General features: G+C 43.2%; 1 protein-coding gene across 2 annotated transcripts in view; it reads right to left on the bottom strand.

Annotated features, from left to right (window-relative positions):
- The window catches only part of NUP93 (nucleoporin 93), a 104638-nt gene that overhangs the window by 15752 nt on the left and 71084 nt on the right, over positions 1-17802 (bottom strand). For both annotated transcript variants that reach the window (XM_008702613.2, XM_040633329.1), the window contains exons 5-8: positions 15890-16018; positions 5476-5550; positions 3424-3513; positions 1777-1916 (exon numbers count right to left, since the gene is read on the bottom strand). In XM_008702613.2, the coding sequence (XP_008700835.1) occupies positions 1777-1916; positions 3424-3513; positions 5476-5550; positions 15890-16018 (434 nt within the window). The remainder of the gene's footprint in view (positions 1-1776; positions 1917-3423; positions 3514-5475; positions 5551-15889; positions 16019-17802) is intronic.

Below are 17802 nucleotides of genomic sequence, written 5' to 3'. Positions count from 1 at the left end.
AAATACTTTAAAAGTGAGTATAACTGGGGCGCCTGGGTGGCTCAGTAGGTTAAGTGTCTGACTTCTGATTTAGGCTCAGGTCATGATCTCAGGGTCGTGGGATCAAGCCCTGTATCAGATCAGGCTCTGCACTGGGTGTGGAGCCTGCTTGGGACTCTCTCTCTCTCCCCCTCTGAACCACCCCTCAAACATTCTCTTTCTAAAAAAAAAAAAAAAAAAAGAGTATAATTATCCTAAAATAGTCCCTTTATCAAAAGAGGACAATGAATTCTTAAAAAGCATGCCACCAGGGAGTGAAACCACTAGGAAGAAAGGACAATAAGGTTACAGTAATTGTGGACAGAAAACTCCCAAGTAGCTCCAAGTGCTGCCAAAGGAATTAATGGGGAAAAAACAATTTTAAAAGACAAATAAAAGTAAATAAGTGAAGTGAAAAGAATAATAAATGAAATAGGATGGCTTACCAGATATAAAACCAAGGAATGCTTGATACCACTGGTAAAGTCAAGCACCAACGTTAAGGAGTAGGTTTAGTAAAGAAAAAGCAGTCATGAGCAGTCATACACCCATTAAAAAAAAATCCTAAAGGTTTTTGTATATTCTAAGAAATTTGGACTCTTGCTGCATGTAGCAATATTACAATATACATTAGGATCTTTATGGCTACAGATCAATATACCCAAAGCTTACATTTATAAAATAGCAAAAGCCTGATAAAATACTTTATAAACTCTTTTGCGCCAATGCAAAAAAGAATAATAAAAAAAAAAAAACAAACATTTGGAGTTCCGGATTTTTCTCAACAAGGGAATGGAAGCTAGTGAGTTTATGTCTGATGGTGTTCATCTCATGTAGTGATTATATAATTATTACAGTACTCGGTATAAAAACCGAGTACTGCTGTACTAAGTCTGAATCACCTCAGTTAATTGACAAGGAAATCCAGGACTTCCTCACCAAGCATTATTTCGCTGATAAAGGGCAGTCACACCACAAGGGCGCTGGCAGCTGCACAGGCTTAGTGGAAAGAGCTGCAATTCAGCAAGTGTATTCAATTCCACTTTCTCTTTTCCAGCTAGCAGAAGGGGCCCAGCAGCCTGCCTCTGAAATAAAGAGAGTCTACTGCACACTCATGACAACCCCTGCTGGCAAATTCAGAGCTGGAAGGAGTGTCTGCAGGGAGGGATGAATGGCACAGGCCCTACCAACGAAGGTGACAAATAGTCCAGGCACAAGGGCACAGCCACAACCACTCGTGACCACCTCCAGTTAGTGAGGTGGCGAAGCGACCCAGGCACAAATCACAGGCATTAACATCTGGGAAGGATCCAGATGCATAGGGATTAACAGAATAGAACCAGAAGGAACATAAAGGTTCAAGGACTCTACTTAAGGCTTGAAGGTGGTGATATTGCCAGGTGTAAAAATTAAATGCTGAGAGAAAACAAAAGAGCCTAAGGAGTAATGGCTGAACTGCATCAGGGAACAGGGTCCTGACCTAAGGCCATGGCCTAATAATCCTGATGTCTCCATACTGAGGGCCAGAGAGAAGAGAAAGAGAAAATGAAAAGTCTAACAGAGCTCCCACTGCCATGATTTCATACTGTTGCAGACAGTCCTGGTAAAGCAGCGTTTCTGAAAGCAGGATTCGGTCTCTCAGCCTTGCTCAACCTTGTGCTATGGAGCACTTAGCCCGAGGACTACCGAACGTGTGAGAATGGGCTGACTTGCAGGGACTGTGAAGCCAGCCCCCCCGTTAAGCCATGGCTGCCTTACCTCTGCTCCAGGTAAGCCAAGGCCTGCCTGACAAAGTCCATGCGCACTTCCACGCTGCTGCGGCTCTTCAGGGCATCACTCGCTGGCACCAACAACACATCTGTCATTTGTTTGACCATTGTCCACAGGTCAGAAATGTTCTGCACATAAACGAGACTGCATGTGATAATGCTGCAGGGCTGGAGAAACGGTCTGGCTCTTCAGGGCTCTGACCTCAAAGGCAGAGAAGGTAAGGAGGGAGGAGAGGTTCATGTCTTCTGTCTGAGGTCCTCAGGCTTAGGCTCAGTACAGAAGACGCACCTCCACCCGGTTGAGGCCGGCTGCCAACGAGCACGCTCCTGTCCCGAGCTGGCTTGCAGACCAATTTCTATTCCAGGTCTGACATAATCAGCCACATAATGAAGACCACACAACAGTAAAAGGAACACTGAATCTCAGTGGGTTATTCCTTGTAAGAGAGTGAATACATGGATAATTGTCTAAAGCTCTAGGAGTTTAAACTCAAGTAGCTGCATTTCAGTCCTTAAAAGGTCATTTGAGTTTCTTAAGGCTTAAAATAAAGAATTTAACCTAACTAATACAGGTTTTGTCCTCCCAGAGACTCTCCAGGGGCCGCTGCTCTTACCCCACTTTGTGAGTGTCTCAGCTCCCATTTTCCTTCCCACTCACTCCCTTCAAGAGACGCCTCCATGACAGCCTCCCAGGAAAGGAACGGCATTCTCTCCTTCGTGTTACCACCACACAGATGGGACTCCCTCTCCCCAGAATCCTCCTGGCTGTAAATCTCCCCTTAAAAATGGATTCCCTGAATGCTCTGCAATATTCTAAAGTTAAGAATCCTTGGAAGACAGCACTGATTGGAGAAAAGCAGGTTTACACTTTTTCCAAAGGAAGAGAGAAAATCCTGTTCTGTCTCCCTCAAAAACTAAAACTATAGAAAATCCATCCAAATGCGACTCTTTCTAGGTGTTGAGATGGTAGGTGGATTCTTAACTTTCTTCTTTGGATTTGCTTGCACTGCCTTAGAATTTACTTCCAAAAAAAAAAAAAAAAAAAAAGTCAGATGCATCTTTAAGGACCATCATCATCTGTGTATATCTGCTTCCATTATATCCTTCCCTCCTTTTCCCGTTCCTCCTGGCCACCTACCAATCCACCCGTCCACTTTCTTCCCCCGGGGGGAAAAGGGACAGGAATAAAGATGAGGAGTCAGAGAGGAAGGGAAGCAGCAGCACACAAAGAATGCATCTGAAGACCACATCTGATTCAAGGGGCTCCCTGATGGGAAAACCCCATTACCTTTACAATTCACTCTTGTAAAAGAGTCCGTTAGTCTGTCTAAGGATGAAAACTGGTGAGGGAAGAGTTGAGTCCTGACAGGACTTGAAAGCAATACACCTCAAGGAGACCTCCTGTGACCATAAATTGATTCTGGCTGGGCCTTCTAAAGATGCATTAAAAATACATGCACGTGCCATCATCAAAAAACCACCCCAAAGTTATTTAAAATAAAACTCTGAAGGACAGTGAACATTTTATTCCACGGAGCAGGGTGTCTCTTGAGCACATTTCTGCCCATCAGCAAGCCGCTAATCCCATCTGAACACCGGACGCCATGCTTCTCCTTGGGTTAGCTCCGGGCGCTACCTTATCATCCAGCTCTGCGACGGAAGCACAGAGTTCCACGAGGTTAGGCTGCAGGTGCCCATTTACAATCTTCTCGTTATAGATATAAATCTGAAATGAAAATAAAAATAAACGCCACAATTTCTATTTTCTCCTCTTCTTTTTAAAACCTCTTGAGGCAGTTCTGAAGCCAGCTTCTGCCCAACGGTCAGCAGAAGCTTCAGCCAACCTTTCCTTCCTCAGGGTGGCTGAGCCATCCATCTTGCCTGGAGCGGCAAGGCCTCTGGCCTGTTTCCCAGATGTGCCTTTGAAATTTGGGCGGCAGCATCAACACACCAAGGAGAATTGCTGCCCTGGCCTTCCTAACAGCTGAAGAGTGGAAGGAGGGAAATCCTGGTAGAGGAGGACCACAGGGGAAGATGGGACAATGGGAAGACCTCCACTGCTGCTTCCTAAGAACCTGAGGAGAGTCTGGTAATCCTTCTGGCAAAAGGACTGAATGACCCCAAGCCAGGGCTGGGGGACTGAGTAAGGAGTGTCAGGCTGCAGCCCTTCACACGGTTAGAAGAGCACTTGCTGCATGTGTGGAGTACCCGTTTCTCCAGGAAAGAATCTCTGTTCCTTAGGAAAATTTTCTTAAGAAAAAGGAACTATGTCATGTTTAAGGTATGGAAAAACCACTATTACTTTGATTTTTATTTTAAAAGAACTAAAATAATGATGGTAAAAACTTGTAGGTTCTATACTCTTTGCATCTCAAGTCCTTGTCCTGCCACGGACTGAACAAGGTAATGAGGTTAGACAAATCAGGTCCCCGCTGAACCTTATTTCCCTCTACTCTATTTGGGGATGGTAACCCGTAGCCTCCAAGGGCGATACAAAGATGAAATAAGATGGTTTTTAAATTACGAGGTGGTTTTTATTCACTCGATGTGCATTTATCAGGAGCCTTTCCTTTGCAAGGTACTTTGTTCAACACAAAGATTCGCTCTCCACTGGAGGGGAACAACCCTGTAAACAGATATATGACACGGTGTCCTGAATCTAGAAAATGTTAGTTTCACGGAGTCTTAATTTCACAGATACAGAAGAGACATAGTTTCTCTACTCAAAAGCTTATCATTTCATTAGGCCTGAACTCTGGTACTGGCTGTGGCAATGGGAGGAGTCAGCCATTTAAAGAACGGATGGGGCGCCTGGGTGGCTCAGCTGGTTAAGTGTCTGGCTTCAGCTTAGGTCATGATCCCAGAGTCCTGGGATCGAGTCCCACATCGGGCTCCCTGCTCTGCCTCTCTCTCTCTCTGTCTCTCATGAATAAATAAATAAAATCTTTAAAAAAATAAAAAAATAAAGGATGGAGATGTAGCGGAGAGAAAGAGAGAAATCTAAATCTGTTTTCCCTTTTTGATACTATTTTGTGAGGAAAAACAGCAAATTGTAATGAAACACACAGGCAGCCAGCACTGTTTTATTCAAAAAGTCAATTCCAGGTTTGTACTGTCCCCTCAGGGCAGTGTCAGTCCAATAATAGCCCCTGTGCTCACGAGAGAGCACCTCAAATCCATCTCCATGCTCCTGCGTAACCATGATATGCAACCAGAACCACAACTCCCAAAATATCATGAGCTTCTCCAGGACAGTATCAGAGAGTGGTAAGTACGCCATGTTTACTGAAGCAGAAAAGCATTTAGAAAATTTCTATCAACAAGGGGTGAAGACAGATTTCTGGTAATACAATCAGCCTACCAGGTAATTCAGTTAATAGAGAACTCCATTCACTAAGCAGTGCAATTACTCGAGGCTTTACTGTACATGGGCTACTGCCAAATGCAAAATGAGATGCGCTGGTCATTGTAGAGGGCAGATTTCCATTTCCCTAAGGCAAATGTGAGTCATTCTATTACCCAATTTGATGGAATTCTCCAGTGACCTAGGTGGTAAAATATTAACCAGTCCCCTGAACGAAAACCCAACTTGTTTTCAGGTCTGACTTTCCAGTGAAGTCTTGGTTTACTCCCCAGAGCGCTCACATAGAGTTCTCCTGGGTCCGCTCTTCTCTGAGAGCATGCTCACCTGCCGGGCGTAGGCCATCTCGATGCTATCCAGAGAGCTTCGACCAGGGGGTCCCACATCACTGATGTAACTTGGCTGTAGGTAAATAAAGATGTAGCATTGTGATTAAGAACAGCATTTAGTCATGTAAAGAAAAAAAAAAAAATCCTACAAACATACATTTGTCTGTAACAAAGCTGTGAGAAGTCTCTTTCATACTAAGACGTCTTCAAAATGAAGAATTTAGGGGGTTTCCATAGGACAAAACTCTTTTCCCATGAACACACAAGAAGGGAGCAGGCATGAGACCCAACTCAAAAATAACAGGAGGCCAGATGAGCTGTAAGGATGTCTCAATGACTGTTCCTGGAAATGCACATCTTTCCAACAACCGGATCAATGTCAAGCCCCATCTCCACCCCATCCTCTCCCTCCATGTCTTCACACCAGGGAAGCCGTTGTTATTTGTGGGCTTCCTGTTTCCATCAGTCGTATCAGACAGCTGAGGGACTGGAGTGTAAAGGGTTACAATTCAGACATTTCCAGTCTAAAGCCCACCCTAAGAGAACAGCTGCCTATTAACTTTCTACATCTGAAGATACAAACTAGTCTAAGTGGGGCAGTCATTGATTCATTCAGCAAATGTTTGCTAAGCAGCCGCATGCATAGCTGTGTGCAAGTCCATCCCCACGGGGATGACAACAGTGCAGCCCACAGAGCCTGTCTCCAAAGAGCTTCCCATCTATGGGGAGAGCTAGACACAAACATATGGAAAAGTTTATTAGACTTTTTTTAAAAGAAAGACTAAAGTTAATCTTTGGTTAAGCTTCACTCCCTACTGTAAACAAGTATGGGTCAAAATTAGGTATATCATCTTATTAGGTATATTCTTATTTCTACATTAGTTTATACTGTACTATAGCAAATTCTTTTATGTTTCTCCCATTGAAAAAAATTCAATTCTGTATTCTCTGAAACAAAACAAAACAAAAAAAAGGGAGTTTAAAACAAGCAGGTTTTCTGGGAAACCCACAGAAGACAGCAGTAAAACTTCCTGGCACTACCAAAGCTGGCAAAAGGAGAATCTGTGTGGCCAAACGCTGGGAGTAGGGTGGAGAGAAGAGGGGCAGGAGGCAGAAAGGTGAAGTTCTGCAGGGTGAATGCTGAGCTGTCAGCAGGACACCTGGGTTCCAGGAGGGCCACTTCACTCCCTGCCTTTGGGGTCTGGGGCAGGGCACACTCTCTTGGAGCCTCAGGTTCCCCTCAGTCGAATGACGGGGATGTCCTAGACAACCTTCGAAGTCCTCCTCAGTTCTGGTTTTTCAAGCTATTAAAAGCTTGGAACAGTTTACTGACCTTGGCAGATGCTGCTGGCTGGCTGACCCAATGACCATTTCAAACCCCTGCCTCTCACCTCCACTCCCTGCCTCCTTTCAGCCCAGCAAATGGAGCGAAAGACACCTAACCCTGTGTTGGCTAATGTTTAACCACCGGCCTGGGGAAGGGACCTGATGTGTAGCGTCTGCTGGTTTCTGTGATGTAAAGACCCCCACCACGGCAGATGTCAAGTTATCCCAAGGAGTATCAGCTAGACTGCCAACTTTCTGAAAATTTCCCAACAGGCCCTCAGGAGCTGACCTCTACACACCACTGAATGTACCCTTCCCCAGCTTCTACTGCAGGTAGAAGTTCTAGCCTATGGGATGAATCCCAAGTCTGGAGTACATTTTGGGGACAGCTTCTGCTCTTCCTGATAAAGGGAAAATGAAGAGCCCGGCATGGCCTTTCAATCCCCCTCGACGTCCCGCAGTGTAAGTGGGATGCCTACAGCTGCAGCGGCCATCCTGGGAGCCTAAGGCAAGTGATGTGCCAAGGACGGCAGCGCACGAAGGCAGAGAGGCGCCGGGCCTCTGGCGGCAGTGCAGAACCACTGAATGAAGGCCCACGCTCTCTCCGCACCCACAGACTTCTTGTTAGGTGAGAAAAAATAAATCCTTATTCAAGCCACTGAAACTGGTTTTCTGCTACTCACAGCTGAAAGCATTCCTATCTGAAATACAGAGTTAGTGAAAACCACCAGGTTATAACAACAGCCACACTTATGAGTACTCCTATATGCCAAGCACTGTCTTAATTCCCACAACCCTATAATGTACTTTTATTATGTCAATTTTATAGATGAAGACACCGAAGTACAAAGAAAGCAGCTTGCCCAAGGTCACTCCAACAGGAGGCAGTGGAGCCATGGTTTGAGTGCAGTCTGGCTCCGCAATGTCTGTCTGGGCACCCCAGGGCAACTTTTCAAGGACAGCCATCAAAGAACAAGAGAGTAGCGGTTAGAAATCCTGGCTCCACTACTCACTACCATGTGATCTTGATTGCACATACTTCTCTGGAGCCTTGGTTTCTTTAGCTGTAAAACAGGAGTGGTAATGGTACCCACCTCGGGTTTGTGATCAAGATTAAGCAAGGAGAAAAACAGTACTTACCTCACAGCATTGTTGTGAGGAATAAATAGAAAGAACTCAGCACAGGACTTGGCCCCAAAACACTACCTATTATCACCTTTTAAACAAAAAATAAACAACTATAATGAACATAGGAATAAACCCTATTGGACAGATATGAACACTACAGAAACATGACCTAAAATACTTTACTTTGTGCTGGCTGGGAATTCTCATCTCATTTTTCTACAATAAACACATATTCCTTATATGAACAGAACCCCCCAGCAGCTCATTCTCTCCTTCTGGACTAATTCTGAGTGTTCTCAGTAACACAGAGTTGAGGACTGTTCTATTAGCCAGCCAGCCACCCTTCTGGAACAGAACTAACTTTATGAAAGGTGATGATCCCAAAGTCTTTTTAAAAAACAGAGCACTAAGTCTACTAACTCCAGAAGCCTAACTGAGGGGAACGACTAGGAGGACAAAAAGGGGAACACAACACTAAAGCATTTCTGCAAGGACACAGTTGTTTCAGCTACATATACATAAACAGCCTTGAGAAACACGTTCCAGTACCAAAACCTAATTTTTAAAATTATCCATTTAAAAAGTAGTTGGTTTTCAGCCTTCAAATTTCCATTCAAATTAATTTTGCCTAATGCTCTTGTTTTCAAAGTTACCTTTCCTTCATTTGCCCTTGGCCAAGTCTCCAACACACCACACATAAAGTCAATTATCCCAGCAACAGGATGTGTACACGCACATTCCTGAGTCAAGGAACCAGCAAACATGCACTGGAATTTCAAACCCAGGAGTTGCTTGAGGGCTGGGAAAGCAGTTGCCAATATGTTGTGTGGGAGTAACATTCCAAAACCCTTGGACACTTGGGTTTCTCTGCACTGGGGCTTCATGGCACACAACACGAACGACAGGAGCAGGGAATCAGAGACCAAAAAGGCAGGGAAGATGGGAGGGCAGGGCCAGAGAGGGCAGCAAGGGGCTCACCAAGGAGTCCGGAGAGAACGATAAGTGAAGAAACAGCAGGGAGCACAAGCAGGAGAAGAGTCTTCTCGGAGTAGATGGTAATCCCAAAACCAGTAAGAGAGCATTCCAGAGAAGGTAGGAAGTGGCTGGAGGGTGGCAGCAGGGAACTGCAAGCTTTGTTAAGCAACTACTTTTGTACAAAGAATATCCAGGTATAAATAAAACTCTTTTCCCAAGAAAGGCACATTCTAGTTAGGGAGAAAAGACTGTAACTAGCATTCTTAGCAAAACAGGTATGGGGTGAAAAAATATATATGTATATATGTAAATACTACCAAAGGACAAGAGTGTTTCATTTCCGAGTATAATGTTTGGTTTTATATAAGCAAAATGGAACCAAAGTGATTAATTCCAGAACTACTAGAAAAAAACACCAACCGGGGACCAGAAGACCCAGGTTCTAAAGGCAACCCAACTGTGTGACCCTTCGGCAATGACATCTCACTTCTCTGGAGCCTCATTCTTCACGGACAAAGTGGGAAGGATTCTTGGCCCATTTATACAATGAAACCTGTAGAGCCAGTAAAAAATGGCAGACACCTACATGTACTAACCTAGAAAAGGCTCCAATCTAAGTTCAAAAATATCAAAATGTAATGCTAAGTTGTAGAATCTAATATATAAAATGGTGTCATTTTCGCAATAAATCGACAGCGATCACATGACGCCGTACGTGTGAAAGTGCACAGGAATGCGTGAGAGGGAGGTGGCAGGACAGCCGCTGCGCCGCTGTCAGAGGTCATGCTTGTGTGCGAGGAGGAGGAGAGCCGCAGAGGTTTCGGAAGTGCATCTGTATCCCTCTACCATCAGAATACTGTGCAAGAAGGTGCTCATGTATGATACAGCATGACGTGAAAACGAAGGGCCTGGTGGGCTTTCTGAACTTCTTTTTGAAAGAACAGCAGAGCACTTTCTATACTTGAAATCCTACTCATGTTGCAATAAGTGAAACAAATCTTCCCTCCAGGAAATGACCAGGGAGCCATAAAATACAGTTTGAAATCATCTAGTCTAGAGTTTCCCGATTCAAACTCTGTTGGTCTCTATTTGACTGCATTCCGCTGAATCTAATACATCACCTATTATAAGACATGTTATTTATGTACCACTAGGAAAGGGAAAATTTTGTCAACTAAATTATGATACTAGATTTAAGACACACCCTGATTTCAGAGATTTTAAGATGTACAAAAAGTTTTGTGACTGGGAACTGATGAAATTTGGTATTACGTCAGTTATCAAAATGAGAAAGTATACTCAGCACTCATTATTCATACCTCACAGTGTGAAATGTTACCTTCACTATCTGCACTGAAGCTACAAGTTCTCATTGGAGCCTGCTGCTTGCTAGGCTCAGTCATTCTCCAGACGATACATTAAAGAACCATCTACTGGGGTGTCTGCGTGGCTCAGTCCTATTAAGTGTGCAATTTTTGGTTTTGGCACAGGTCATGATCTCCCAGATAGAGCCCAGCATTGGGCTCTCCGCTCAGCAGGGAGTCTGCTTCCCCTCTGCCCCTCCCCCTGCTCATGTGCTCTCTCTCTCTAATAAATATATAAATTTTTGGGAAAAAAAAAAAACATCTATTGACTACATCTAATACCAATGCAGGCACTAGACCTTACTTAAGTTAGATAAAAATTGACTTTTAAATACTGTTGTAAAAGTTGGCTAAGATATATCAAGGATTCCCAACACTGCTCAAACCCCATGTGCTATCATACAAGCAGCACAGCACTGGAGGTGTTCTTCCTCCCACTAACCACATGCAAGGATGGCACAGGGGTTCCAGAAGTCTCTTTCTTGCTTCAAACCGCATGGTTTTTATTCAGACCACAACTTGAAAAGTTATTAACAATCTTTCAATTTCTCTCTTCCTTTAAAAATCACACCTCTTTCTTCAATCATATCCTAAAGAAAGCAATTTCCCAAACTGAATTTATGCTATACAAGCATCATTTCCCTTCTTAAAACTTGCTGGAAACAGGTATCGCCAATGTGTTGTTGTTCTTCTGCTATCAGAAGGCTTGGAGGTGAAAGGTTTCAGGAACCCACCATATCCTAGTTCACTTTTGCTTTTAAAAAAAGTCTCAAGGGACACCTGGGTGGCTCAGTTGGTTAAGTGTCCAACTCTTGGTTTTGGCTCAGGTTGTGATCTCAGGGTTGTGAGATCGAGCCCCACGTGGGGCTCCTCGCTCAGTGTGGAGTTTGCTTAAGACTGTCCCTCTGCCCCTCCCCCTACACTTTTGCTCTCCCTAAAAAAAATAAATCTTTAAAACAAAAAAGCCTCAAGGTTCTCTTTATATTAAATTATCCAAATGTGAACATTTTCTTTCAAATGTAAGGTCAGCTCAAAATGATCAAAAACCTCCTTCCTAACAAATGACTCTGGGTAACAACAACCTTATTCCTGACAATGAAGTGCCCAGAAAAGAATGGTTTAGATGGCAAGACATACTTCCTTAATTATTTCTTCTACTTATACACAAAGATTTAATTCCTAGAGATACTTTATAAACCAAGGGAAAGGGACAGATCCCTACTGAAATGATTAAAATAAATTTCACGTGTAGTGTGCCAAATACTAACAGCCACCATTAATACTGCTCGGATGTGCTGTGTGCGACCTCTCTGCTGTCACCGGGCGAGCCCTTCCCCACGTGTTCTACATTCCTTACAACACTTCTTCCAGAGGGGCCGTTTACAAGAAAGACACCCTGGCCCGGGAATTCCAAAGCCTGTCTCTGGCCTTCACACTATGTTGTTTCCTATAAATAGGGCAGAGGAAAATGGTTAAATTTTAAAAAGGTGAAAAATACCAAGTGTGGCAAGGATACGGAACAAATGGAATTCTCACATACTGCTGGTGGGAGGGTACATGGATACAACCATTTTGGAAAATCGTTTGGCAGTATCTACCAGTGAACACATGCATATCCTCTGACCCAGCAATTCCCCTCTTAGCTATACCCAACAGAGATGCAAACATATATTCACCAAAAGACACGTACAAGAATGTTCACAATAGCACTATTTATAAAAGCAAAGAACTGGAAACTAGCCAAATGTCCATCAACCCAAGAATGAATAAGCAGATTGTAGTTATACTGTTCAGCCATGAGAATGAATAGCCCACAACTACATGCAATGATACACAGAACGCTCAGAAAGAAGCCAGAAACAAGAGTACATACTGCATGACTTCATTTACATGAAGTTCAAAAACAGCCAAAATTAATCTATGATGTTAGAAGTCAGGACCATGGTTCCCTTGGTGTTGGTGGTTGAGAGGTAGTGACTGGAAGGGCACACAAGGAGGGTTGTTGGGGTGCTGGTAATAATCTGTTTCTTCATCTGGGTGTGTCCCCTTTGTGATAATTCACTGAGTTACGTACTTATAACGTATGCACTTTTCTGTATATATGTTATACTTCAGGAAAAAAAGTTCAAAACAACAGCAACAAACAGAACCGACAAGGTTCCAGAAAATGGCACATCCCTAGGTGACCTGAAGGGAGAACGATCTGCATCCCTTGCCAGCTGTTACAGCAAAGCTATCCATTCTACTAGGTATCACAACAGAGAACAGCAAAAGTATCGATAACTCTCTTCCAAGGGGACTCAAGGTCAAAGAAGAAAAAGTCTACTAAGTAGACTAATCTATTTTTAAGAGAAGAGCAATCAAAAAAGAACATCTCATTAGCAGCTTATAATTACTTCCAAATCCCAATACAGACCACAACCTATTAACACCATTTTAAAAAATGAAGTTTATAAAACCATGAGCTGTTCTACTTAACTGTCCAGACTCACAAGAAACTGAGAAAGAAACATTAGGCTGGCCAAGGGTTTACACATTAGTTCTTCCTTCCCAAAGATCTGATCTTAGTCTTTGAAGTCTTCGAGTCTAAGAAATGTGCCACAGGGTCCTTAATGCAAAATTTCCTAAGACGAGTGTCTTTAGCATTTATTTGGGGGCTAATTTAATAGAAAAAAACCTGGTTTTAAAATCAGGAGCAAGTGTGTGGATACGACACTGCCAAACTACCCACATTTGATCCAGACTTCAACAGAATGATGGTATAGAAGCCAACAGTCCTGGGTCTCGCCAGTATATTACTTGTCTGTCTGAGCTTCAGCTGTCTTAGCTCTTGTAAGAAAAGTATGCTAGCTAGCCATGAAATTCCAGGAAAAAAGACTTACCAGGAAGCATTGGTATATTACTGGAAATGTCTTACGCTATAATTCTTGTAACATTGTAATTTTTAATCTGTACCTCTAAATCATCTGAAATGACTTTTTTCTATAACAATAGTAAGGGATGGCCATTATGGGTCAGGTGTTTACATTATCACGTCTTCCCAATAATCCCATTTCACCAGTAAAGATACTGAAGGTCTGCATAGTTAAGTCCCTTGAACAAGGTATCAGAACTAGTCAGTGGTGAAGAGAGGATCTGACCCCCAGATCTGTTCACTCCTCAACATCAGAGTGGTACCTGTGTGGCAAGTCATAGCTCCCCAGAGCATAAAGCCACACATGACTGATCAAACAAGATGCTCTTTCCTGTCAATCCCAAGATGCAGCCTCAAAGTCCCTCTCAGGAAAGATCTCCGAGATACGTGAAGTAAGAAAAGCAAGATAAAGAACAGAGCATAGGGAAAGCTAACTTCTGTATTAAGAAGGAGGGAGGATGGTAAGAATGCATAATCTCATATACCTGTGTTCATATAAAGAAACACTGGAAATATACACAAGAAAATAATAATAGTGATTACATCCCGGAGAGGCAAAGTGGGGAGGGAATGAGCTTTTGGGAGACAAGATACTTTAATTCTTGAATCATATAAATACACTGCCTTTTTAAAAATCAGATTTTAGAGAGGAGAAAACCCTCAACTTAGCACTACCACCAGTCAATAAACACTGGCAATTAAAACAAAGCCTATTTAACATATCTACTCTAAAAATCACAGTTTCAGCGTATCTCTAATACTTCAGCTACCACGAAGTTAGCCAGAGCCCAATGATCTGTTCAGCAAATGCTGCCTGAGCATCTGCTCCAGGCACTCATCCAGGCACTGCAGGTATGAGTAAAAGCAAGCCAAACAAAGTCCTTACCTTCACGGAGCTTACCTTCTACTATGAGAAACAGGCATTAAGCAGTATAAAGACATGAAACATACACAATGGTACATGGAAGGAAATGCTGAAAAGAAAAAATACAGCAAGAAAAGGGGATACAGGAAGTGTTGAATGGGGAGAGGCTCTGTTAGATTTCAGGTATCCAAGGCCTTGGAAGGCCTCACTGAGATGGCAGTGGGTAAATATTTGAAGAAAGTGAGGGAGACAGCCACACAGCTATTTGGGGGAAGAATATTCTCAGCAGAACTCAATAGGAAGCAGAGGACCTGAGGCAGGAGCAGCCTGCTGGCTTTGTTCAAGGAATCTGTTAAGGAGTTTGCACGGCTGGAGCAGAAAGAGCATTAGGAATAGCATGAGGTGAGCTCGGAGAGGCAATGCCACAGGTAAAGTGGGGACAGAGAGGTCATGGTGAAGACTCTGGCTTTCGCTCCAAGTGAGGTAGGTGTCACTGGATGATCCTAAGCAGAGGAGTGACATCATCTAACCTGTGTTTTAACAGGGTCATTCTGGCTGCTGTGTTGAGAAGAGATTGTACAGGGCAAAAGTCGGAAGACTAGTGTGGTTGAGCACCTCTAAGATGGTCCCCCCAAATCCCCACCTCCTAGGATTCAAGCTCTCGTATAACCTTTTCCCCATGAGTATAGGCTGGATTTAGCGACTGACTTTGAACATAGGGGATAAGAGATTACTTTCAAGATTAAGTCATAGAAAGACTGGCTTCTATCTAGGGAGCACTTCAGCTCTCCCTCAGATACCCCCTCTTGCTCCAGGGGAAGGAAGTTATTATGTTGTGAGCAGCACAACAGAGAGACCCACGTGACGAGAACCTGATATCCCCAGCCAAGGGCCAGAGAAAACCTGAGGCTTGCCAAGAGCCACACTGAGCAAGCTTAGGAGTGGATCCTTGGTCCCAAGTTGAGCCTTGAAATGAGTATAGCTTTAGCAACACTCTTCGAGAAACCCTGAGCCAGAAATACCAACTATGCGACACACTTGCGTGCAGCCACTACGGTTTGGAGTGATCTGCTAGACAGCCACAGAATTCAATAAAGCCAGCAGTCAGGAGGCTACTTCAAACATCTGAGAGAGAGGTGATGGTGGTCTGGACCAGAGTACTAATGCTGGAGTAGTTAAGAAGTGGCTGGAGTCTTTGAGAGTAAGGTTAATTGGACTTGCCAACATGTGAGAGAGACTAGGTCTTCTCCCACACCGGACAAAAATGAATCTGAGATATTTATCTGAGTAAGTGAAAAACTGGAACTGCCATTTATAAAGATAATAAATTCTGAAAAGAGAAGGCTGGCAGGCTGGCATGGGAAGGGGGGTGGCGGGCAGTGGCTATCATGACCCAATTATGGACATAGACAGCTTGAGATGGCTATGAGACACCACGGAGAGCCAAGAAGGCCACTAGATAAATGAGTCTGGGGTGCAGGGCTGCAAGGTGAATCTGAATCTTCAGCATAGAAATGGTATTTAAAGCTACAAGCCCAGATGAGATCAACAGGACAGTGACTGAGGGAGAAAGTGCGGGTCAAAGATTGAGCCCCAGAATGCTCAAATATCTGGAGGTCAAGGAGTTTGAGGAAAACTCAGCAAAGGAAGCTGAGCAGAAACAGCCAGACATGCTGGAGAAAATCCCAGCAAACGTGGGCATCCTGGAGGCTAGGGGAAGAAAGCATCTCCAGGGGGAGATGGTGATCCTCTGTGCCAAGACTGCCAGTAGCCGAGTAGATAAGCATTCCTTGACCTCACATTTTTATTAGTAGTGGCTTATCGTTTGGACTCAACCTACCTCACTTTCTTGAGTAAAGTCCAGGGCATCTTCTCCTGATGCCAGCAGTGTGTGGAGAATTCGCTGTTTCACTTGCTCCCACTCGACCAGCATGGACTCCCGATGGTACTCCTCAGCCATGCCAAAGGTCTGTCAGAGAGGAACAGAGGAAGATCACCCAAACGGGAAAACAACATGGTTTCCTTCAAAGTTCAACGGAAACTCAAAGCCCCTCTGATGATCATCTTTCTGTAAGTAGAGCAAAAGTAACCTATTTTAAAAATTATCCTTAGAGTCTAATGCATTAAAAAAAAAGTGTTTTAATAGTGGTAAAATACTTATAAAATTTACTTCTTAACCATTTTTGAGTGTACAGTTCAGTGATATTAGTACACTCAGACTGCTGTGCAGCACCACAACCATACAACTCCAAGGTTCTTTTCTTCTTGTAAAACTGAAATTCTGTCCCCGTTAAACACTGACTCTCCACCCTCCCCCTCCCCCAGTCCCCAGGAACCACCACTCTACTTTGTCTCTGTTTTCGACTATTTCCAGGTACCTCGTACAAGTGCAATCATACAGTGTTTGTCTCTTTGTGATTGGCTTATTCCATTTAGTATAATGTCCTCAAGGTTCATCTGTGTTGTAGCCTATGCAGTTTCCTTCCTTTTTCAGGCTGAGTAATATTCCATTGTGTGTATATACCACATCTTGCTGATCCATCCATCTATCCATGGACACCTGAGTTGCTTCCACCTTTTAGTTATTGTAATGTTGCTATAAACATGGAGGTGCAAATACCTCTTCAAGCTCCTGCTTTCAATTCTTTGGGATATATACACCCAGAAGCAGAACTGCTGGGTAACATGGTAATTCTGTGTTTAATTTTTTGATGGACTGAATAGTGTTTCCACGGAGGCTGTACCATTTTACATACCCACCAACAGAGCACAAAGGTTCCAGCTTCTTACACCCTTGCCAACACTGAACTATTTTCTGGGTTGTTGGGGTTTTTGTGGGGGGGTGGTGGTAGTAGATATCCTAATAGGTGTGAGTTGATTTCTCATGGTTTTGTTTTATTTACATTCCCCTAATGACTTCATGTGCTCATTAAGATAAATACCTTTTTAAACCTCTGAAATTAGGCTACGTATTATAAGTGATAGCATGTCACAGTGAAGTACTTTTTCTTGGATTATAAAAATCAATGGTTTTTAGTAACTATCTAAGACAAGACAAAAACAAGAGATTCTCTCAATGCCTTTATTTTTTGAGACAGTAATATTTTCATAGGAGGAAGCAAACCAGTAAAAGAAAAGTGGCACCTTCTACGATTAGGTTTCCTACCACTCTACCCAAAGTGATCACGGAAATGTCTGGCAAACCTCACACCTGTCTAGTGGTAATATTGCAGGTTGGTGCCAAAACAAACACGCTCAGAAAGAAAAGGAAAAAGAGAAAGAAAAGAAGGGAGGAAGGAGGGAAGGAGAAGATAAAACAAAACCTTCTTGAAGAAATGAAAGCAACTTATAGGTACACTGAATCATGACCGTTCTTAGCCTGTTATTCTTTAACTGGCAGACCAGGTTTCCCAACAGCTTCACCCCACTTTTCAAAAAGCCATTTCATTTACAATCAGATTGGCATCTAATTAGGCAGCACCAAGGGAATGAGTATTAGTAAGGCCTACTTTATTTTTGGCAATGCAGATAATTTATACTGATAATATCCATATACATGAGCCCTGGGAAACTGTCAGAAAAATCATATACACTTTTCCTACAAATGGGATGTTAAGTATGGACCAGTATTTATTAAAATGTGAAAACGACAGATAGTAGACACACACAAAAATGTGTGGGAAGAAGGCTGGCATATTCTGCAAGTCTGATTTTGGTCCATCTATCAATGAAGGCCTTCTCTAATATGTATTC

This window comes from Ursus maritimus, unplaced genomic scaffold (assembly GCF_017311325.1).
Source record: "Ursus maritimus isolate PB19 unplaced genomic scaffold, ASM1731132v1 scaffold_19, whole genome shotgun sequence".
In the NCBI taxonomy this organism is placed as follows: Eukaryota; Metazoa; Chordata; class Mammalia; order Carnivora; family Ursidae; genus Ursus; species Ursus maritimus.
Note: the sequence above shows the minus strand (reverse complement) of the source record. Positions and strands in the feature narration are given on the sequence as shown.